The sequence below is a fragment of the Mobula birostris genome, chromosome 1, assembly GCF_030028105.1.
Source record: "Mobula birostris isolate sMobBir1 chromosome 1, sMobBir1.hap1, whole genome shotgun sequence".
Taxonomy (NCBI): domain Eukaryota; kingdom Metazoa; phylum Chordata; class Chondrichthyes; order Myliobatiformes; family Myliobatidae; genus Mobula; species Mobula birostris.
This window is the reverse complement of record NC_092370.1, coordinates 39,674,833-39,699,518: the sequence shown is the minus strand read 5'-3', so window position 1 is coordinate 39,699,518 and position 24,686 is coordinate 39,674,833. Positions and strand designations below refer to the sequence as shown.

At 40.7% G+C, this 24,686-nt stretch overlaps 1 protein-coding gene across 2 annotated transcripts in view; it reads right to left on the bottom strand.

Annotated features, from left to right (window-relative positions):
- The window catches only part of pde7a (phosphodiesterase 7A), a 170,319-nt gene that overhangs the window by 87,764 nt on the left and 57,869 nt on the right, over window positions 1-24,686 (bottom strand). For both annotated transcript variants that reach the window (XM_072254435.1, XM_072254440.1), the window contains one exon: window positions 1,120-1,180. In XM_072254435.1, the coding sequence (XP_072110536.1) occupies window positions 1,120-1,180 (61 nt within the window). The remainder of the gene's footprint in view (window positions 1-1,119; window positions 1,181-24,686) is intronic.

Below are 24,686 nucleotides of genomic sequence, written 5' to 3'. Positions count from 1 at the left end.
TCAAGGAATAATGCCCAAGAAATTATGTGGAACTTTAATTATTACTAACTGGCTCCCCCTGAATCCTAACTCTCACTTTGGAAACAATTACTTTGCAGCACAGGCCCACCCACTATCTTAACTATATTACCATTATGCTGATTATCTTTTCTTGATGCTTTTCTTGGCACACTAATATAATTTTTCTACTATTAGTCACCCGCTCTCCTTTCACACTGTGGACACTGGATCACGCAAATGTACATTCTGCCACACTGTTGTTAACCCTTGCTCTGTATTCATAAGACTTTAAAGATATTAAGAACATGATGTTTTCCCACAGGGATCCTTGTGAGTATGGCTAGTTCAATGTGACTTCTATGCAAGAGGTGCAAAAATCCTGAAAAGCATTAAAAATGCCATCTCCGCTTATTCCATGATTCTTCCATCAAATTTATTACAGATGACTGGGTGACAATTAATCTCAAAGTTAACACTGGATTTTAGTACTTTTTGAAGTTTTAAGGAAGTGGGGAGGATATCGTTAGAAACAGTAAGAGGGTACTAGATTTGCTAAAACGGTGCTACAGAAATTTATGTGGAAAGCAGCATTAGTGGTTAAGAATAAGAATAAAGAACATAAAGTTAGATGATTGTAGTGGAGGGCAGTGAACATTTGCAAAGCCCATGAAGAGAATCTTGCAAACGTAAACTGAAGTCGTTAGGAAAAAGGGATGCAAGTCAAGGAAGTAGTGGGCAGGGAGGGTTTGTTGAAGTAATGGAGCAACAGCCTGGCAGCAATCATTAATTCAGAAAATGTGATCTTGTGCAAAGGAGCAAATTAGCCAAATCTAATTGAATTGTAACCACTTAAAGGATGTTACCTCACCACATAAATTACCTGTCACCTCCTGCCTGAAATAAGAAGAGACAGACAAAATTAGAAGATGCCACAGGAAGAAAACTAATTGAGGTAAAGGAGAAAGAAATAATACTAACATCAACAGATAACAGAAACAAACCAGACTCAGAGTGAGCGCTATGGAAATTCCAGAGCAAGACTGGGAATGACAGCAAGCGAGAGATAACCATAAACTTTCTGATCATTTACATTACAAATATAATAGTTTGTTTACTCACCTAACATACGAATATACAGAGCAGTCTGGTCTGAGCTTTCATACGATATTGCCCCTCGCCTCTGGAAAAATATGAAACCAACATAGAAGTTGTTGCTTTTCAAAATAGAGTTCAACTCCAAGCTTCCCAACAGAAGAAAAAGAGCATATTTGTATTGCACTATGCATTTTTTTATATATTGGTGATCAATCAAGGGGATGAATGACATTTCTATAGGTCATAAATCTGTTTTTGAGGGGCAACGTTCTACATTTCCATGAGCTTCAATTCCTTCCTTAGCTTTGATTTCCAGAATTATTCCTGATGGTATCTGATTAAGGCTCTTCAACAAAGAATGATAATCTTCTTCCCTTTGCAATCCACCTCCAGATTTAAAAAAACAGATTTTACTGATGTATCTCCTCGGAGCGACAGAGGATGAGACGTGACCTGATAGAAGTGTATAAGATGATGAGAGACATTGATCATGTGGATAATCTGAGGCTTTTTCCCCAGGGCTGAAATGGCTAGCACAAGAGCGCACAGTTTTAAGTTGCTTGGAAGTAGATACAGAGGAGATGTCAAGGGTACGTTTTTTTTAATGCAGAGAGTGGTGAGTGCGTGGAATGGGCTGCCGGCAACGGTGGTGGAGGCGGATATGACAGGGTCTTTTAAGAGACTCCTGGATAGGTACATGGAGCTTAGAAAAATAGAGGTAACCCTAGGTAATTTCTAAGGTAAGGACATGTTCCACACAACTTTGTGGGCCGAAGGGCCAGTATTGTGCTGTAGGTTTTCAATGTTTCTATGTTTCCTCCAGCTCACTATTCAGGTTCTGCTCCTCATGGATGATAGTTCCATTTGTCTCTAATGCACCCGACAAATTGCAGACAAGGGCGAATAAGATGCATGCACCAAAATGGGCACAGTATTTTGTATCAATATCAAGAGATGTGTCATGGGCATCAACATTCCAATCAGAGCTATAGAGGCAAGGCACCTTTACAAGTTTTATCAATGTTTTAGCTTGATAGATTGATGCAAAAATCTATAAAATCTCTGACTCATTTGAAACAAGCTAGTAACTCTTAATACAAACACGAGGAATACTGCAGATGCTGGAAATTCAAGCAACACACATCAAAGTTGCTGATGAACGCAGCAGGCCAGGCAGCATCTATAGGAAGAGGTACAGTCGACGTTTCGGGCCAAGACCCGAAATGTACTGTACCTCTTCCTATAGTTGCTGCCTGGCCTGCTGTGTTCACCAGCAACTTTGATGTGTGTAACTCTTAATACAAAGTAATTTCTCTAATAAGTACATTTCCTCGCTAGGTAATCAGCAGCTTCTAGTTTAGCTGCCTCAGGAACTCCCTTAAATCACTGGAATCAAGGGGGAATGCAGCAGAGGCAATGGTATAAATGAAAAATACACTGTTCAGATTGCAACAAGGAAAAACAGATATACTCCAGAAAGGAAGCTAGTCAGATAAATGTCAAAGGAAAGTAACTGAAATCAGTGCACAAGCTAATAGGGAATCTACAAAAACACTTACAATTTTAAAAAAAATTGGTCCCAAAAGGTCAAAATTTGGTAGAATTTAGAGAAATTTAGAGAAAGATACTCTAGTCTTCAAAAGGCCTTCAATAAGTTCAAAGGAAAGGTTAGTGTATGTGGAGACATTGATCAAGAAATTGGACAGAAAAAAGAATTAGTTAAATAAGAGAAAGCAGAGTGTAAGATGAAGGTACGGTGTTTTGTACAGAACAGAGGAGAGATGGAGGCTAATTGTTTACATTAACACTTTGAATTTGGGAAGACAACTCATTTATTAAAATATATATACTCAGTAGCCACTTTAATTGGCACACCTGTTCTTAATTGCAAACATCTAATCAGTCAGTCATGTGGCAGCAGTTTAATGCATAAAAACACGCAGACATGGTCAATACAATCAGTTCTTGTTCAGACCAAACATCAGAAGAGGGCGGAGCTTATTGATGATGGCGCTAAAGCGACTCCTTTGCTTCGGAAACAGCTTTATTTCTATCTTTTTCCCCCTTTCAAGATACTTTTGAAGACCCTGACCTGGAGCCCTGACTTCAGTTCTTTGCGGGAATGGGAGAGGCACAGAGCTCTGAAAAAACAACGCAACAGACTTTTAACACCATAAAATCAGCAAGTTGTTTTGTTATGTCTCCCCTCTCACTGTTAAACAGGGACACCTCTTTTTCCCCTTATTATGGTGAGAGAGCGCCTGTGGTATGTCGAACATTGGGTAAATGAGTAGTCTTTGGGGTACTGCAAGTCTGTGTCTTTATCGATGCTTTGTTGCATGCTTGAATGCTTGGTGGGGAGCATAGTTCCCTCTAAGCTGTGCACGTGTGCGCGCACACACACGTTTTTCAACCAGTGCACAAAGGAAATTAATGTGCGCACAAAAGGTTAGTTACCTAAAATAATGTAGTAGTCAATAATTATACTTATTGAAAATAATCTTTTAGCTAACTGTTTCTGTTAACTAGTTAGTCGGTTTTTCCACATACCACAATGCACGTCACTAATCTACCTCACCTCACCTATCCTGTTCCGGTTTGTACAGTTGCCTCACGGCGGCAGCCATGTTTGGCGGACAGTGTTCATATCGTAATGTTTACAAAGATGTGTTTCAAATCCTGTAGATAGCTAAGTTTTTATTGGAAAAAAATATTGATTCACTATGACAAATTCAAAAGAAGCGAAGGGCGTGAAGCGCAAAAGAACTACAAATTTGTTTGAAGTTGAATGGCTTAACAAAATAGTAGAAGCTGTTACACCAAAAGCTCATGAGGTCATGAACATTCAGCTAAGATAAATATTTATGTATGATTCGGATACTGGAGTTACCTGTTTGTATCGTCGTGATGCGAAAGTTGCTGGAGAATTTGCTAGTGGAAAGAAATGGAATGATATTTGGAAACTTGACTTTTTGAAGCGTCATTTGGCAAGTAAATCACATTTGGACGATGTACAAAAGCTCAGGCAATAGAACCCGTCATTACCCATTACAGGAGTGCTACGCATGTTACGGTTGAGTGCAGATGAGCAAGAGCAAAAACGATCAAGCCCAGAGGAGATCAAAGTTGAGGTACAAGAATGGTCAGCTTTTGGTTTCTCTACAATTGCAGATTGTGACTTCACATTTGGCGATGAACAAGTTAATGCCTTGTGTCTAAAATATCATGATTTTCTAGCTGAAAATATTCTAATAGTTAGACATTTTGATGATTTCAAACTTTCCGTTTAAGAAAAAATTAAATCCAAACTGATTTCAAACTTTGCTCAAATGGTGGCATTTGTACTTCAAGATGAACAGTTTTGCGACCTTGCACAGTTGATGGACATTGGGGGAACCTTTCTTGCGTCTATTGCGGACTGTGAATGAGGTTTTAGCCTAATGAATCAACTCAAAAACAAGCTGAGAAACCGTTTAGGTGAATGTCATTTGGATATGTTAATAAGAATCAAAAACTATCAATGGGATGGAAGTTCTATTAGTCCAGATAGAGTTTACAAAGAATGGGTAAATGCCAAAGACAGGAGAGAGAAAAAAATAACTGAGTGACTTAAATATGATAAAAATTAAATATCTCCAACCTGATGGCATAAACATTGACTTCTCTAACTTCCGTTAATGCCCCTCCTCCCCTTTGTACCCCATCCCTTATTTATTTATTCATTATTATTATTATTGACTTTTTTCTATCCCCCTTTTTTTCTCGTTTTCTTCCTCTGTCCCTCTCACTATAACTCCTTGCCCATCCTCTGGGTTTCCCCCCTCCCCTTCTTTCTCCTTAGGCCTCCTGTCCCATGATCCTCTCCCTTCTCCAGCCTCGTATCCCTTTTGCGAATCAACTGTCCAGCTCTTGGCTCCATCCCTCCCACTCCTGTCTTCTCCTATCATTTTGGTTCTCCCCCTCCCCCTTTCAAATCTCTTACTAGCTCTTCTTTCAGTTAGTCCTGACGAAGGGTCTCAGCCCAAAACATCGACTGTACCTCTTCCTGCCTGGCCTGCTGTGTTCACAGGCATTTTTTGTGTGTGTGACTTAAATATGTATGTTATATTGTTGTTCTGTGCAGTTTTATGTTAAATATTTTGTAAACCTACAGAAACTATCCCATGTGTGCACATACTTTTGTCACAGGAAAAAAATTTGCACAACATAAGATTTTTGCGCACACTGACTACTAAAAATTAGAGGGAACATTGGTGGGGAGCACCAATGCTTTTTGCTGGTGTGGGGGTTCATTGCCTTGCTGCTGCTTGTGCATGGGAGGAGGGAGCTGGGGGGGGCTTTGGGGTTCTAACATTTAACTGTCATTTATTCTTTGGGCCACTCCTCAGTTTTTGTGGATATTTGCAAAGAAAAAGAATTTCAGAATGCATATTGTATACATTTCTCTGACATTAAATGTACCTCTTGAAACCTATTGAATGGTGAGGAAATGTGATCCAAGTGACTTTGACTATAGAATGACTGTTGGCGTCAACGAGGTAGTTTGGGTATCTCAAACTGCAGACTTCAGATTTTCATGCACAGTCTCTGGAAGAGGGGTTCCCAACCTGGAGTCCACGACCCCTTGCTTAATGGTATTGGACTATGGCATCAAAAGGTTATGATCTCCTGCTCCAGAATTTACAGAGAATGACAAAAATAACAAAAAAAAAATTCAGTAAGCAGGAGTTCTGTGGGTGAAAACATTTTGTAAATATGGTCAGAGGAAAATGGCCAGACTGGTTCAAGCTGACAGGAAAGCAACACAAACTCAAATAACCACATGTTACAACAATGGTATGCAGAAGAGTATCTCTGCATGCACTACACATCAAACCTTGAAGTGGATGGGTTACAGCACCAGCAAACCACACCATGTTCCAATCCTGTACCTAATAAAGTGACCTGATGATACCGAAGCAACAGGTGATTGTTTGCATACATTAATATATTAATACAATATGAAAGAGAGTAAATCTGCAGACGGCAGTTAAGAGACATAAAACTTTAATGTATGCTTGAGATTATGAATAATAATTAAAAACAAAATTGTCAACCTTATAGAATAAAAATAGAATGCTGTAAAAGAGCTCAAGATCAAGGCATTGAGTATTACTACTTAGCAAATCACTTAAAATTATTAATAATACTAAATTTTCTTTTATTTATTTAGAGATAGTGTGGAATAGGCCCTTCCAGTGCTTTGAGCCATGACACTGCCAGCAACCCCCAATTTAACCCTAGCCTGATCACAGGACAATTTACAATGACCAATTAACCTACTAACCGGTACACCTTTGAACTGTAGGAGGAAATCCACAGGGAGGATGTACAAACTTCTTACAAAGGACATCTATTTTGAACTCTGAACTCCAATGTCCTGAACCGTAATAGCTTTGCACTAACCGCTATGCTACCGTATTTCTGTCTATATATCTATCTATAGATATACACATACACACAAAGTCAAAAGAGAACTAAAGGAGATGTGATAAAAACAATAACAGAATATTTTAAGATCAAGGATGGAGGAAATTCAAGTACCGTATGTCACAGAATTCAGAATTCCACTGTATGCAAACAGGTCAAAAAGCTAAGTCAGCTGAAGAGTTCAGATGTCTTAATTTTACTCAGAAGGCAGCCATCAACAACTTGTAAGAATTTTCTTTCTTAGAAATGTACACTTATGTGAAGATAGAAAAGGGAAGCTAGAGAATGAGCATGACATTCAAAAGCAGGAATACATTTTTGTTTCACATCCTCTTACTTTAAAAATCTGGTACTACCAGAAAATAAATGCCTAGCCTGCCTTTGAGATTAATTCCTCACCTGAAAATTACACATGATGGCTATTTAGCAGTATTTCTTTTATTTCGGTACATCAGATCATAAAGCATCTTACAGAAAACAATATCCTTTATCACACTCTTTCACAAGTATCAGTTCAGAAGAATGAAGAGAACAAGTTAGCAGGAAGTGCACAGGATGAGGCACAGAAAAGTACTCCAGGACAACAGAAGCAGACGCGGAATAGACTGATTGAATAAACTTTTATCCAGGAGGTCCATTCAAATCCTGGTACTGTCTGCATTCTGACCTGCCCTAAATTTTAAAAAAAGTTTGTTTGTGAACATCTAACACTAAAGAATCCCCACTACTTACAGTGCCAATAAAATTATTCACCATCCCCCACCCCCGCCAGAAGTTTCCATGTTTTATTGTTTTACAACATTAAATCACAGTGGATTTAATTTGGCTTAAGTGAAAACAGATCTCTACAAAGTGATCTAAATTAACTACAAACATAAAACACAAAATAATTGATTGCATAAGTATTGACCCCCCTTTAATATGGCACACTAAACCATCACTGGTGCAGCCAATTTGTTTTAAAAGTCTCATATTTAGTTAAATGGAGATCACCTGTGTGCAGTCAAGGTGTTTCAATTGATTGTAGTAAAATACACTTGTTACTGGAAGGTTCAACTGCTGGTGAGTCAGTATCCTGGCAAAAACTACAAATGTACATCATGAAGACAAAAGAATACTCCAAGCAACTCCGTGCAACAGTTACTGTATTGAAAACCACAAGTCAGGAATTGATACAAGAAAATTTCCAAGTCACTGAATATCCCTTGGAGTACAGTTAAGTCAAGAAATAGAAAGAATATGGCACAGTTGTAAATATGCCTAGAGCAGGCAGTCCTCAAAATCTGAATGACCATGCAAGGGGACTAGTAAGGGAGGCCATCAAGAGACCTGTGTCAGCTCTGGAGGAGGTACAAGCTTCAGTGGCTGAGATGGGAAGAGACTGCACATACAACTGTTGCCTGGGTACTTCACCAGTCACAGCTTTACGGGAGAGTGACAAACAGAAAGCCACTGTTGAAAATAAAATTCACATGAAATCTCACCTAGAGTTTGCCAGAAAACATATGGGAGACTCTGAAGTCATCTGGAAGAAAGTTCTAAGGTCTGGTGAAACCAAAATTGAGCGTTTTGGCCATCAGACTAAATGGTATGTTTGGCTTAAGCCAAACATCACACATCATCAAAAACACACCATCCCTATCATGAAGCATGGTGGTGACTGCATCGTGCTATGGGGATGCTTCACTGCTGCAGGACATGAAAGGCTTGTGAAGGTAGAGGGCAAAATGAATGCAGCCAAATACATGGAAATCCTGGAGGAAAACCTGATTCAGTCTGCAACCTGGGAGAAGATCTGTTCTCCAGCAAGACTATGACCCCCAAGCACAAAGCAAAGCTATACAGGAATGGCTTAAGAACAAAGTTAATGTCCTAGAGTGGCCAAGTCACAGACCAGACCTCAATCCAATTGAGAATTTGTGGCTGGATTTAAAAAGGGCAAAGGGCTGTTTACTCATGATCCCCATGTAATCTGACAGAGCCTGAGCACTTTTGTAAAGAAGAATGGGGAAAAATTGCAGTGTTCTGATGTAAAAAGCTAATAGAGACCTATCCACACAGACTCAAGGCTGTAAGTGCTGCCACATACTGACTAGAAGGGGTTGAGTAATAATGCAATCAATTATTTTGTGTTTAATAATTGCAATAGATTTAGACCATTTTATAGAAATTTGTTTTCACTTTGACACACAAGTCTGTTGATCAGTGTCAAAAAAGCCAAATCAAATCCAGTGTGATTCAATATTGTAAAGCAATAAAACAAAAACTTTGTTGGGCGGGGGGGGGGGGGAGGGGGAGAGGCTGAATCCTTTTTATAGGCACTGTATGCACTGGAAATGGTGGATTAAATTGAGATGCCCATCAGAAGCAAGAGAATGTAGGACAGTTTTACGATTCACAGTAGAATTTCTAACAGATAATCTGCATTGCATCAACACCTTGGCAGTCAGGGAAAGAACCTCAAACAAATACAGGTGGCTTCTCTAGAAACTTGTGCAACAATGAGAAATAGATATTCTGGTAAAAGTACTTGTAATTGAAAACACAACATCTATGCTGTTAAGTTATGAAGAGGCAAACAGAAAAATATAGAAAGCAATGATTGTTGTCATTTCTAAAGTAAATCTAGTACTAACATGTGAAATTTAAAACAGGCATAATCTAGCTATAAACAAAGCATAGGGGCTCATCTAACCAAGGCAATATAACATACTTTCACCAAAACTGAGAATCATCTGAGACAAACATATCTACCACTACATCACAACTGTAGAGTAAGCAGTCTCCTTGCAGAGAGGTTTGCTCATTCATTATGGTTTAAACTAATTTGGTGGGGATGGTTTCATAGTAGCAATGCATTAGGTAGAGAAAAAAAATGTAGACAAGTGGGTAGGGCAGACAACAGGAGCAAGGGGTGGCTGAAAGATTCAAGTGATTTGAATCAGATGACCTTAAAGCATGGATCAGCACATGGAATCACGATGTTACTACAATCAAGCAAATATGTGGAAGGGGAGGGCATAACTAACAGCTTAATATTCTGCTATACAATAGTTTCAGAAGGGAATGCAAAAAAAAGAGGGGTAGTTGCACTACTGATTAATGAGAACATACAGCACTACTTGGAGGATATCCAGGAGGGATTGCCTTATGATTCAGAATCAACTTTATTATCACTGCCATATGTTGTAAATTCTGTTGTTTTGCAGCAGCAGTACAGTGCAAAACATTAAAAATTACCACAAGTTACAATAGGATATATTAAGACAATTAATATAATGCAAAGAGGAAAATAGTGAGGTGGACCATTCAAAAGCTCTGATGGCAGAGAAAAGAAGCTGTTCCTAAAACACTGAGTGTGCGTCTTCAGGCTCCTGTACCACTATTTCATGATGATAATGAGAACTGGGCACATCCTGGATGGGGAGAGTCCTTAATGATGGATGCTACCTTCTTGAGACACCATCTTTTGAAGATGACCTCAATGGAGTGGAGGCCAGTGCCTCCATTATCAGGCTTTGATACAACCAGTCACAATGCTCTCCACAGTATATCTGTAGAAATTTGCAAGAGTTTTTGATACAGTGGCATGCAAAAGTTTGGGTACCCCTGGTCAAAATTTCTGTTACTGTGAATAGTTAAGTGAGTAGAAGATGAACTGATCTCCAAAAGTCATAAAGCTAAAGATGAAACATTCTTTTCAACATTTTAAGCAAGATTAGTGTATTATTTTACTTTACTTTATTGTCACCAAACAATTGATACTAGAACGTACAATCATCACAGCGATATTGGATTCTGCCCTTCCCACTCCCTGGATTACAAATATTAAACATTAAAAATATTAAAAATAGTAAAAATTAGTAAATATTAAAAATTTAAATTATAAATGATAAATAGAAAATAGAAAAATGGAAAGTAAGGTAGTGCAAAAAAACCGAGAGGCAGGTCCGGATATTTGCAGGGTACGGCCCAGATCCGGGTCAGGATCCGTTCAGCAGTCTTATCACAGTTGGAAAGAAGCTATTCCCAAATCTGGCTGTACGAGTCTTCAAGCTCCTGAGCCTTCTCCCGGAGGGAAGAGGGACAAAAAGTGTGTTGGCTGGGTGGGTCGTGTCCTTGATTACCTGGCAGCACTGCTCCGACAGCGTGCGGTGTAAAGTGAGTCCAAGGACGGAAGATTGGTTTGTGTGATGTGTTGCGCCGTGTTCACGATCTTCTGCAGCTTCTTTCGGTCTTGGACAGGACAACTGCCATACCAGGTGCATCTATAAAAATTAGTGAGGGTTTTAGGGGACAGGCCAAATTTCGTTAGTTTTCTTAGGAAGTAAAGGCGCTGGTGGGCCTTCTTGGCAGTGAACTCTGCTTGGTTGGATCAAGTCAGATCATTTGTGATATTGACCCCAAGGAACTTAAAGCTTTTGACCTATTCCACTTGCACACCACCGATGTAAATTGGGTCATGCTACTCCTTCTGAAGTCAACAACCAATTCCTTCGTCTTGCTGATGTTGATGTCTTCACACCATGCCACCAGGTTCTTAATGTCCTCTCTGTACTCAAACTCATCATTACCCAAGATACGGCCTACAATTGTTGTGTCACCAGCAAACTTATATATTGAGTTTGATGGAAACTTGGCTACACAATCATGGGTGTACAGTGAGTCCTGCAGGGGACTGAGTACACAGCCTTGTGGGGCTCCAGTGCTCAGAGTGACTGTAGAGGAGAGCTTATCCTATTTTTAAAGCCTGGGTCCTGTTTTGTACAATTTTAGAGTGAAAAAAAGGAAAGGAGCACCATGCAAAAGTTTGGGCACCCCAAGAGATTTGAGCTCTCAGAGAACTTTTACCAAGGTCTCAGACCTTAATTAGCTTGTCGGGGCTATGGCTTGTTCACAATCATCATTAGGAAAGGCCAGGTGATGCAAATTTCAAAGGTCTATAAACACCCTGACTCCTCAAACCTTGTCCCAACAATCAGCAGCCATGGGCTCCTCTAAGCAGCTGCCTAGCGCTCCGAAAATTTAAAAAAAAAATGATGCCCACAAAGCAGGAGAAGGCTAAAAGAAGATAGCAAAGCGTTTTCAGGTAGTCGTTTCCTCAGTTCGTAATGTAATTAAGAAATGGCAGTTAACAGGAACAATGTCTAATCAGATGATGTCTCTCCAAATCCTCATAAATCCTGCCTCTCAGGATCTTCTCCAACAACTTGACCACCACTGAAGTCAAAATCACTGGTCTATAATTTCCTGGGTTATCTCTACTCCCTTTCTTGAACAAAGGAACAACATCTGCATTTAACTGAGTGTTTCAAGAGGTAACTAAAAATGATAAAGCCAAAGTAGTAGATAGGTAGTGCCAAAATGGACAGGAGTAAGGCATTTGACAAAGCCTCAGAAGGAATACTAGTTAGTCATAGAATCAGAGAACACTGCAACACAGGAACAGGCCCTTCAGACCATCTAATCCATGCCGATCCATTAATCTGACTAGTCCCATCCACCTGCACCTGGACCATACCCCTCCATACCCCTCCCATCCATGTACCTATTAAAATTTCTCTTAAATGGTAAAATTGACCCTGCATCCACCACTTGCTCTGGCAGCTTGTTCCACACCCTCACATCCCTGAATGAAGTTTCCCCTCATATTCCTCTTCAACATTTTATCTTGTAACCTTAACCCATGACCTCTAGTTCCAGTCTCACCCAAATACAGTGGAAAAAGGGGTGTTTACCCTATCTATACCTCTCATAATTTTGTATACCTGTATCAAATCACCCCACCCCTCAATTCTTTTATGCACTATTGAATAAATTCCTGACCTATTCAACCTTTCTTATAATTCAGGTCAAGTCATGGCAACACTCTTGTAAATTTTCTCTGCATTCTTTCAATCTTATTTAAAATTCTCCTGCAGGTAGGTTGTAGTGATGACTTGCAGCAGACTGAAAAGCTTGAGCATGTAGATATTAAGAAAGAGGATGTGCTGGAGCTTTTGGAAAGCATCAAGTTGGATAAGTCGCCGGGACCGGATAACATGTACTCCAGGCTACTGTGGGAGGTGAGGGAGGAGATTGCTGAGCCTCTGGTGATGACCTTTGAATCATCAATGGGGATGGGAGAGGTTCCAGAGGATTGGAGGGTTGCGGATGTTGTTCCTTTATTCAAGAAAAGGAGTAGAGATAGCCCAGGAAATTATAGATCAGTGAGTCTCACCTCAGTGATTGGTAAGTTGATGGAGACGATCCTGAGAGGCAGGATTTATGAACATTTGGAGAAGTATAATATGATCAGGGACAGTCAGCATGGCTTTGTCAAGGGCAGGTCATGCCTTACGAGCCTGATTGAATTTCTTGAGGATGTGATTAAACATATTGATGAAGGAAGAGCAGTAGATGTAGTGTATATGGATTTCAATAAGGCATTTGATAAGGCTTATTGAGAAAGTAAGGAGGCATGGGATCCAAGGGGACATTGCTTTGTGGATCCAGAACTGGCTTGCCCACAGAAGGCAAAGAGTGTTGTAGATGGGTCGTATTCTGCATGGAGGTCGATCACCAGTGGTGTGCCTCAGGGATCTGTTCTGGGACCCTTACTCTTCGTGATTTTTATAAATGACCTGGATGAGGAAGTGGAGGGATGGGTTAGTAAGTTTGCTGATGACACAAAGGTTGGAGGTGTTGTGGATAGTGTGGAGGGCTGTCAGAGGTTACAGCAGGACATTGACAGGATGCAAAACTGGGCTGAGAAGTGGCAGATGGAGTTCAACCCAGATAAGTGTAAGGTGGTTCATTTTGGTAGGTCAAATATGATGGCAGAATATAGTATTAATGGTAAGACTCTTGGCAGTGTGGAGGATCAGAGGGATCTTGGGGTCCCAGTCCATAGGACACTCAAAGCAGCTGCGCAGGTTGACTCTGTGGTTAAGAAGGCATACAGTGTATTGGCCTTCATCAATCGTGGGATTGAGTTTAAGAGCCGAGAGGTAATGTTGCAGCTATATAGAACCCTGGTCAGACCCCACTTGGAGTACTGTGCTCAATTCTGGTTACCTCACTACAGGAAGGATGTGGAAGCCATAGAAAGGGTGCAGAGGAGATTTACAAGGACGTTACCTGGATTGGGAAGCATGCCTTATAAGAATAGGCTGAGTGAACACGGCCTTTTCTCCTTAGAGCGACTGAGGATGAGGGGTGACCTGATAGAGGTGTATAAGATAATGAGAGGCATTGATCGTGTGGATAGTCAGAGGCTTTTTCCCAGGGCTGGAATGGTTGCCACAAGAGGACACAGGTCTAAGGTGCTGGGGAGTAGGTACAGAGGAGATGTCAGGGGTAAGTATTTTACTCAGAGAGCGGTGAGTGCGTGGAATGGGCTGCCGGCAACGGTGGTGGAGGTGGATACGATAGGGTCTTTTAAGAGACTTTTGGATAGGTACATGGAGCTTAGAAAAATAGAGGGCTATAGGTAAGCCTAGTAATTTCTAAGGTAGGGACATGTTCGGCACAACTTTGTGGGCCGAAGGGCCTGTATTGTGCTGTAGGTTTTCTATGTTTCTATGAATAAAAAGTCAATCATTTCAGACCAAGACCCTTCATCATCCTGCACAAAGAATAATGACTCTAGATGTCAGTGTAATTAAGCAGCAAAATCTGGACGACATTCATCCTCAAACTGATAATTGACAAGCACAAGCAACAGAACACAAGGACTGTGGCTGATTTTGTGGACAGAGAGGAAGGGAGGAGGAAGAGGGGAATCATGGCTCAGAAAAGGGGAAGGGAGCGGGAAGCACCAGAGACATTCTGTAATGATCAATAAGCCAAATGTTTGGAATCAAATGACTTTGCCTGGTGTCTCAGGGCTGGCTAGGTCTTCACCCAAGTAACCCACGGCCTTGGCACCACTCCTCTGCCACCTGTCCCACCCACAGCACTCCACCCTCAGTATTTCCAACATCCTTTGTTCCCACCAGACTTACAGATTGGCAAATACTGTGCAAAAATCTTAGGCACCCCAGCAAAATGTGCCTAAGACTTTTGCACAGTACTGTAGGAGCAGAATTAGGTAATTCGGCCCATTAAGTCTGCTCAACTATCCCATCATGGCTGATTTATTATCCGTCTCACCCCCATTCTTGGGCCTTCACCCTATAACTTTGACTTCCTGACTAATCTGACTCATCAAGAACTTACCAACCGCTACCTTAAATATATCCAATTTCCTCTAGCATTCACAGATTCATCAAGTTCAACCTCAAGTAATCTCATCAACATCACTGGAATGGAGAATTGGAAAGATATGCCAGCTCGGTTCAAAAGTTTTGACACCTCTTCCATCACCAACCACCACCCACCCCCCCTCCAAAACATCCTACAACTCTGGACTCTCAATCAATGGGAAACAGGCACTCAGAGGAAACAAGCACTCAATATTTATTCTGTCACTCTTAGAATGCCTTTCCATGAGCTCACATCTTATTCTTCTAAATCAAGGGAATATTGGTGAACTTGCTACAATCGTTTTTCTTAAATTAAACCCACATCCCAGAAATCAAACTAATAATTTTGTAGTGAATTCAAGACCAACGTATGCTTCTTCACAAACAGAGAGTAGTTTTGAACAGTATACTAGTGTATCACCAGAACCTAGTACATCACGTGGGAGTTCCTTGTCTTTTGTAGTCAAATCCTTTTGTAATAAAGATCAAAACAATATTGGGAGAACAACTGTCATTCCCTGGACCTGTTCCAAGATTTACAGCAAAAATTCAAAATAAATACTGTATTGGAAATTATGTTATTGTCCCTGGTATGGAAATTTCTGGGGTGATACAATATGGAACCGATCAATATACCCGCAAAAATGTGGCATTTCCTAGGTTCTCCCATAAAGACACACTGGCCTAGCCACTGTAAAATACTAGTATACATGCAGGTGGTAGGAGAATTAAGGTGGAGTTGATGACTATGGAAAAGAAAGCAAGTTTTGGAAAAAAATAAACAAGATTGATACACTGACACAAAAAGCCAATCAGCCAACCAAATCTACATCTTAAATGTCATAAGCAGCTCACATCCATGAATGGTCAATAGCTTAATAATTAATTAAACTTTTGGGATATTGTCACTTAGATAATAGCAATCTCTTTTTTCTTAAAACAGCTGACCAACTATTGCAACTTCATGTCAGTGGAGTCCAGCCTAACCAATAACCTTTCTCAGAAGAGGCAAAAAGTTGGTCTTGACTTTGTACCACTGCACAACTTCCACTTTCTACCTTCAGTGGAGTTGCAGGTGAAAACAACAGAATCTGCCTTCTACTCAACTTTCTGGTCAAGATGGCACCAGCGTATAACACTCCCTCAGTCAACATCTTCCAAGTAGCTCACAGAAGTCTTTTTTCACTTTTACATCTGTGTTTCACCTTAAATGTGTTTCTGGGACTATCAGAACCTGTGATTTACAGTTTAAAGATCATTTAAGTGATCCAGCACTTTACTGTCTCCGAAAAGATTCCGGGAAGAGCGCATACTTGGACGGCCTCTACAGAAAGAAACTTCGAGATGGGGAGTGAGCTAACGTTTGACTCCACTTCACTGGTTAAAGCATCCATTAATCACCAATTAAAGCATCAAGAAAGCTTGAAACAGACGAATACGGAAGGCAAGTGAGAGTTCAGCGCAGACTGCCTTCCTTTTGATTGCTGCCAGAAAAGGAGTCAGTGAGTGGCCTATCGCTGTGCGGCTCACTGAGGCAGGCAGGTAGGGCTCCCTAGCTCATGTGGTGTCCCCCTCTTTCAATGAATGCCAGTAAGATCGTAGGATGATATCGTAGTTCTGTGTTTATGAATTGGACTACTGAGTTTACGGTCTGTGGACTTTTTCCAGACTTGTGGTTTTTATATTGTATTTTTTTTAATATTAAAATCACCTGTTCCTTTTCAGTTTTGTTGTGCAAGGGGAGGGTTTTTGGGGGTTGATGTTCTATCGTGTTCTGTTAGTTTTTTTGGGGGGGTGTCAATGTTCCTATTCCATTTTGTACAGAGGGAGGGGGTTTTATCTGGAGAAGACACATTTTAGAGTTGTATATTGATGCATGCTTTGATAATAAATGAACCTTTGAAGAGTATTCTGTTTTTATAACTGCAAAAGATATCAACCATCTTACTGGAATCCATCTGAAGAATGAGTGGAGGCAGGTGATTGCAACACATGAGAAAAATGCCCATGTTCCTTGCACTGAGGTAATGAAGTTTATAATTCTTTATTTTCTCTCAACAACGTTTAGGTTTTAGCCTAAACTAAATTCACAATACAATTTTGCAGTATGGATGGATTTGATGACAGGTTGGAAAAGTCGCATTGTTGAGTGGGATAGCCTGTCAGATTATGCAGCTGTGGACAATCCTGGTTGGGCAACAAATGCCAATCTTCAAAACTAAACTATAAAGATGGTATAAAATATTTGCAATTTTTATGCTGCCCTGAATAACATATCTGTTGATTCAGAGTTTCAATAATGATTCATTTTGTTTCCTTATATTTCAACAGAAAATGATGTATTGATGCAGCACTTACGTCAACTTGAAGAGATGAAACCAAAGTTCCCATCTTCTCCAAGATGTATGATTTTTAAAAAGAACCTAATGCCACTACTTCAAAAGAAAAATCTTCTTCTTGAAAATTCTAATCTTTCAACCAGCTGCAACTGTGCTGCAGCAGATTTTTGTAGGAATTTGCAACATGCAAAAATCACTTGTTGCCTTTGTATTCCCACTCAACCTTCAGCTTCCACGTCCATCTTCACCCTCCCATACCCCACCTGGCTTCATCTGCCCCTCCCACCTTTTCCCCCTGCTGCTTCTAGCCATCACACATGTGCCCGCCTCCCCAACTCCATCATCCTTAAACCCTCCTTGGTGCACCCATCGCCTACTAGCTCACATCTCACCCCACCACCTCTCCCCTTTATACTGGCTAACTTCTCTCTCCACTCTCAATCATGATGGAGGTTATTGATCCAAAACATCAGCAATTCCTTTCACCCCCACAAAGGCCACTTAAACACTGAGTTCCTCCAGCAGTTTTCTGAAAAAAACAACTACCATGTTAAAAACATATACAGAGAAAGTCCAGTAACCAATCATGATCAGGACTTGGATGACAGATGTGTCAGATTATCTGGTCTATTGAATATTATTTCCAGTAATATTCCAAACACTTAAAAAATTGACTTACTCAAAATTATTACTAAAATAATTGTAATTATATTTAAATAGAATATACTGTGTACAGTAATTTGGCTATATTCAAGTCATAAATTCAACAGAAATCCTACTTCCTGGATAAAGAAGTTGTGGGTTTACATTACTGATGATATTCTCCTTCTCCATTACAGGTTTCCCCCACTATCCGAAGGTAGAGCGTTCCTATGAAACAGTTCATAAGCCGAAATGTCGTAAAGTGAATAAGCAATTACCATTTATTAACATGGGAAAAATTACTGAGCGTTCCCAGATCCAAAAAGTAACCTACAAAATCATGCCAAATAACACAGAAATCCTAAAATAACAGTAACATATAGTAAAAGCAGGAATGATATGTTAAATACACAGCCTATATAAAGTAGAAATACTTTTCTGCAGCACTGTCTAGTGCAGCGAAAATCTCGCATAACCACTCTCGGCAAAAACACTCTCTCCAGTAACCTTTAAGCTATGAAGCTGCCAAATCATACCAAATAACACATAAAAATACACAGCCGATATAAAGTAGAAATAATGTATGTACAGGGTAGTTTCACTTACCAGAATCGGGAAGGCTCCAATAAATTGCAGTTTTGTCAGTTAAACACTTGCTCATATGAATAACCACCTGACGCAATCGGCAATCGCCTCTGATCTGGGCCGACACTTATGTGCCAGGTGGCACCTAATTAATTAGCTTGTTTATTTTGGCTTTTTTCTTAAAGATGTGCTGGGTGCATTCCGACTACCGTTGCACCACTGCATTCTTCGCGGCAATGTATCGGTCAGCGGCCCGGAGGTTAGGGACCATTGCTTAAACTATGAAGCTGCCCTCACTTCAGAAACCGATCAAATTACCCATGACTATCTTTAAATTCCACTTTCATCACCATCGTCCAGTACTTTCTGTTTCAGCTTATTAAAAAGACTGATTGATTTATCCTTAAGTATAAGAAAACTTAACAGAACACCACGCTTTGTACACCCATCAATCCACTCAAGCAATAGACTTTCTATTTTATCCATTATTGGATGCCGACTAAGAGAGACCACTTTGCTACGAGCAGAACCAACAGTAACATCGGCAGCTTTCAAAATTCTTTCCCTCTGCGTGAAAATAGTGCGAATGGTGGACGCAGGCAAGTTCAACACGCAGACAATGTCCCGACCTCGTTCACCACAATCAAAACGCTTAATTATGTCTAGTTTTACGCCGTGTAACACCCTTACGAGCTCTTTTAGGCTTTTCTGATACCTTAGAACTCATCTTGCTAACAGATGCACAAAATAAATCGAGATAAAGCACGTGTTTAAGCAAGGCCGGCTAGAATGTAGTTCCAGGGGAGGAGCTTGGCTGCTCGGGGCGCGCGCTGCTTTTTTCGAAACAGTGAAAACACCTTCTGTTAGCGAAAACAGGTAACTAATGTAGGTCTTTCATAACAGCAAGGTGTCGTAAAGCGAACATTCGGAAAACGGGAGCCACCTGTACCTAATTGCAAAAGTCAAAATCCAATTTTTAATACATTTTACAAACATTGTCAAAAAGAGTGTCCTAAAAACTGCCAACAGCATTATAGGAAGTTTTTGAACACTACAAACTTCAAGTTTTATTATTATGCTCAACAGTGAACAACTATCTGCAGGTCCAGATATATACATAGCTTATATATTAATTCATATATTAATTCTGAGTAAACAGATATTCCAGATATTTTTGCCAACATTCTCTGTCTTGTGATATCTAATTCAGTGCCTTTTATCAAAACTTACCTGCAAACAATACCACTTTGCTTTTATATGCTTTTAGCTTTTTTAAAAAATTAATTTGTCTTTCTACACATTCATTTACTGCTTGGCTCCTCATTTTTAAAATAACAATTTCTGAAAAAATTAATGCATGGGAATCTCCGCCTGATGAGCAACAAATTTTAGCATTCCTACCACTGCTTCAGTTTGAAATCAATCAAACCAGCAAACACTTAATCAAATCAAGTGGCTTCCCAGTCTACCTGGGTGAGCTACTCACCAGAAGGCCCATTAATTATCCAGTGGACATGATTGTGATTTACCAACAGACCAGTTGCGCGGGGGGAAGAAGACAGCAAAATACCTCAGTACTTGGATAGAACTTGTTGGTCAAATGCAGGTTTGTACCTATGGATTGACAAATCGTTTAAGATATTGTTTCATCTATTGTTACAACTATGTTGTACATGGTGGTCCCTAATGGCAACATATTTTTTTGATTCACAGAAAATCTGGTTCCAACAAATACACTTACAACACTTCAAATCTCTACATGAGGGTTTCTGAACCGGGGTTCTGTGGAATCCTAGGGTTCAGTGAGAGGTAGCTAGGGGTTCCGAGAGATTGCGATTTAAAAAAAATAGACATCGTTTTCTGAACTTCACACAATACGTGATGCTAGCCATAAAAAGCAGGATCTCCCAGTGGCCACCCATTTTAATTCCACTTCCCATTTCTATTCCAGTATGTCTATCCAAGGCCTCCACTATCGTGATGAGGCCACACTTAAGTTGGAAGAACAACACCTTATATTCCATTTGGGTAGCCTCCAACTTGATGGCGTGAACATCGATTTCTCGAACTTCCAGTAATTCCTTCCCTCCCTCCCCACCCCACCGCTTCCCTCTCTCATCTTATCTCCTTGCCTGCCCATCGCCTCCTTCTGGTGTTCCTCCCCCCTTTTCTTTCTTCCATGGCCTTCTGTCTCTTTCACCAATTTCCTTCCCAGTTCTTCACTTCATACCTCCTCCTTCAGGTTTCATCTATCACCTTGTGTTTCTCTCTCCTCCCTCACCTTTTAAATCTACTCCTTAGTTATTTTTCTCCAGTTCTGCCGAAGGGTTTCAGCCCAAAACGTCAACTGTACTCTTTTCCTAGATGCTGCCTGGCCTGCTGAGTTCCTCCAGCATTTTGCGTGTGTTGCTCAGATTTTCTCTTGTGCACGATGTTACTGCTCGCAGTGGTGGGTGGTGACCCAGCAGCCCCATCAGCAATCTCGTTAGAGATCGCTCAGCCCAGTGTAGCAGTGCACAGTAGGATCACGTTTACTTGCTTGAGTCCATTCTCAGGTTTTAAAGGCAAGATAGGTGAGGCCATTGATAATTGGAGAGCGCTGTATTGCACAGAGGGGACGATGATAGGCTGATGAGAAGCGTGAAGTGTGTTTTCCGAGCATTGAATGGATTTGCACAACTTGGGCTGTGACCCCAGTCTCTCCCTTCTGAATTATCTCCCCGAACTTCCCCTTACGCACTGCCAACTGACTTACGGGAGCGAACAAACTTTACCACTGGAGTAGAGAATTGGAGGGAATATTTAATTTTAAAGGCGGTTCAGTGTGGTGATTTTTGAAGCGGACATGTGAGGCGGAAGAGGAGGATTCAAGGTCTAGGTCTATGGATAATTCTGATAAGGTTAGTGATGGAGAATTACCATCTTCTGAGTCATTTCACCGCATTGGTGCAACAACGGACACAAAAAAGTCCGTCTCTCTTTCTTTAACAAAACTATAAAAGTTTATTTACACAACAAATACACCAAGTACAAACATTATTTACAAGACAGTGAATAAAAATAAGATTACTATTGTCTATAAGAACTGTCAATTCCTTGAAGGGCCCACCGCTCCTGGAAATCCCCCACTGTACCCATTGTGACTGCATACTCCCTCTCCAAGGACAGCTGGACACGAACGTATCCTTGGAAGAGAGGCAGGCAGTTTGCCCTGGCAGAGATCTTGACTTTCCGCACCTATACCTGTGAATGGCCATCTTGGCCAGTCCAGTGAATCCTCCTCCCTCCCCCTCCCCCCTTCTCACTGTGTGCCCGTATACAAGGAGCACGGTGCTGAAGTGCAACCAGAACCCGAGCAGCAGCCCCTTCAGATACTCAAACAGGGGCTGCAACCCCTCACACTCCATATAAGCGTGCTACACTGAATCCTCCCGGCCACAAAATGGACAGGCAGAAGGGTGTCAGTGAAGCAGTTTAAAAACCTGTTACACGGAACTGCCCTATGCAACACCTTCCATCCCAAGTCCCCAATGTACAGGGGAAGGAACTCTGCATAAACAGATTTCTACTGGGGACCTCCTCTGCTGCCAGATGGTAAAACAGACCACCCATGCAACACTGGTCAGCAGATGAAGGCAAGGAAGTGAAAGGTGTGCAAAAGCAGCCCATACAAGAAATGTTTTGGAGAATCATGGAAGGGCACATTATGCAGGACTCTCTCCCAAGGCCTGGGTTCAACAGTCCATCAGATGGTGGTGCAGCAGGAACCCTTCCACTTCTCCGAGTTCCCTCGACACCCTCTGTGAGAGGATGGGGACCAGTCCCCCTCACAGCTAGTGCACAGTCTCCCACTAGCATGGAAGCACCCTGTCTGGGTGAAACTGGAGCCCGTACCCTCAACAGCTCTCAGTAAAAGTGAGGCAGTTCCTTCAAAGCAGCGCAGCTGATGCTGTCCACTGGAAGCCACGTGCCCTCCTTCGGGCAGTGTCCCTGGTGTGGTTGCCAGTGCATGCCATCTCAGAGAGTGGCCACTATACAGGTATCTCTGCAGGGTCCTGAGGTGGAGAGCCACCAGCAGGGTGCCCACACACACGAATGACTGACTGCCCTCCGCAATCGGAGGGCCCAATGCCTCCTATTACCCCAGAAGTCGTCCACTAGCCTCTTCTGGGTCCTAGAGACAAAAGCAGTGGGCGGCGCTAAAATAATCAGCCAATACCATATCTTTACAATAAAAGCGGCTTATCAATGGGTTTTACATGGATTGGTGATCCAAGTTGTCCTATTCCATTGTGCCTAGTCTGTGGCAAACAACTTGCAAATACAGCAATGACTCCAGCAAAATTGAAAAGACACTTAACTACAAATCACAACCACATGACATGTAGAAGTGCTAATTATTTTAAACAATTATTGGAATCTCTCAAAACAAACAGATTAGAGCTTTTGAAAATAAAGTCACAGTCAATAAAAAGACTCAGGAAGTGAGTTATTTAGTAGCTTTAAGACCAGTTCACTTGAGAATACTTAAAAAACTGAAAACCTAGATAAATCGCACAAGAATCTCCTGCTACACACAGAAAGCTGTTGGCTTAGCAGAGAAAGAGTTCTCAACAGGGCGTTTGAGCTGAAAGGTGAATTTCAGGAATACTTTCAAGAAACTAGTAGGCTATAATTTTGCTAAGTGCTTTTAAGATGAAGAATGGCTGCAAAAATTAGCCTACTTAACAGATATTTTTCTTCAAATGAAGCAGTTGAACAATTCTTTGCAAGGCCCTGGAGAAAATGATTTGACTTCAAGTGACAAGATTCTTAGATTTAAAAGGAAGCAATCTTTGGAAAAATCACGTTGCAGAAGGAAATCTTGAAATGTTCCCATTGCTGCTTGGGCTTGAGAGTGAGGAAGGATATCAGAAAGTCTTGAGTCTTATTGAAAAATCACCTGAAAGAACTGCAGAACAAAATATTTCCTCCCTTTCAATACAAGTGTATGACTGCATGAGGGACCCTTTCTCTGAATCTTCTGCTCAGCTTGAAAACTTGACTTTGAGAGAAGAGGAAGAACTTTGTGAGCCGCACACTGATAATGCACTTAAGATGAGATTTACAGACTTGCCCCCGGACAAGTTCTGGATTTCTGTGAAAGAAGAGTATTGTAGGAAGGCAATGAGCATTTTGCTGTAGTTTTCAACCTCTTACATGTGGAGCAAGTTTTTTCCTGTTTAACAAGCATCAAGAGCAAGGATAGAAATTGTCTCATTTCAGTTGGTGAAATTCCTGTGTGCTCAAGTTCAACCCAGAATTAAGAAATTTATTATGTTTGCCTTATGAGATTTTTAAATTTATGATAACGAAAGAAAGACCAATTTCAAGAAAAGTAAACTTAGCTTACCTATCAGTTTTTTTACCTCCCCCCACCCCCAAGAAAAGTTGGCTAAAAATTCATTCCCTACTCAAAAGAGTATTAACAATTATTGTTGGATTATTATATCTACAACTTACTGATCACACTAACATACTGTGAGGTCTAGATATAATAATTTTTATGTAGGAGTTCCCTCAAGACCTGAAAATTATTTCAAGAATTTCCCCAGGGCAAAGAGGTTGAAAAAGGCTGCTCACACTATCCAACTTTTTTTTTGTATGCTGTCAGTAGTTCAAACTCTACCTCATTTATTTTTTATCTTTGGGTTCTATGTTCCTTGAGGTCTTCCCCCTACAAGAGCAAAGAACTGACTCTACAATCATGAATGTCTGTAGGTTCAGCTTCCTCTGGTTTTCCCCTCTTCAAAGCTGCACCTTTCTGGTTCTCTCTGCCCTAGTCATGATATTGAACCTATCCAATTTTTTCTATTTCATCTGCGAAATCCAAATATACTTCCCAAGTAGTGTTCACCTTTTCCATCAATCTATTTGAATCTTGCCAAGATAGGCAAACACTTCGGAGTAGGTACGTCAGATAAAGGTCCTGTTTAATCTCTCCAATGGATATATATATCCAAATCATTGCTATTCTAGGGCTGGTGGAATCTTAGTATGTATAATCTGGCGGTCAAACTTTATATATTACAAAACTTGGGGCTGTAAAACAATTCGGGGATTTCTCAGGAAAATGAAATCTACTACATATACAAATCATTCATTTGTTCTTCTACATTCTTAAATATGACACAGGAACATCATTTACCCCAAGGTTTCCTCTCCGTGATCACATTATAATGATGTTTTTCTACCAACGGCTTCTCTTCTTACCTCTATCATTACTAGGGATCAATATTTTGCTTACTACCCTTCCAAGTTTGATTCTAGGCTACTATCAGTAGACATGGGG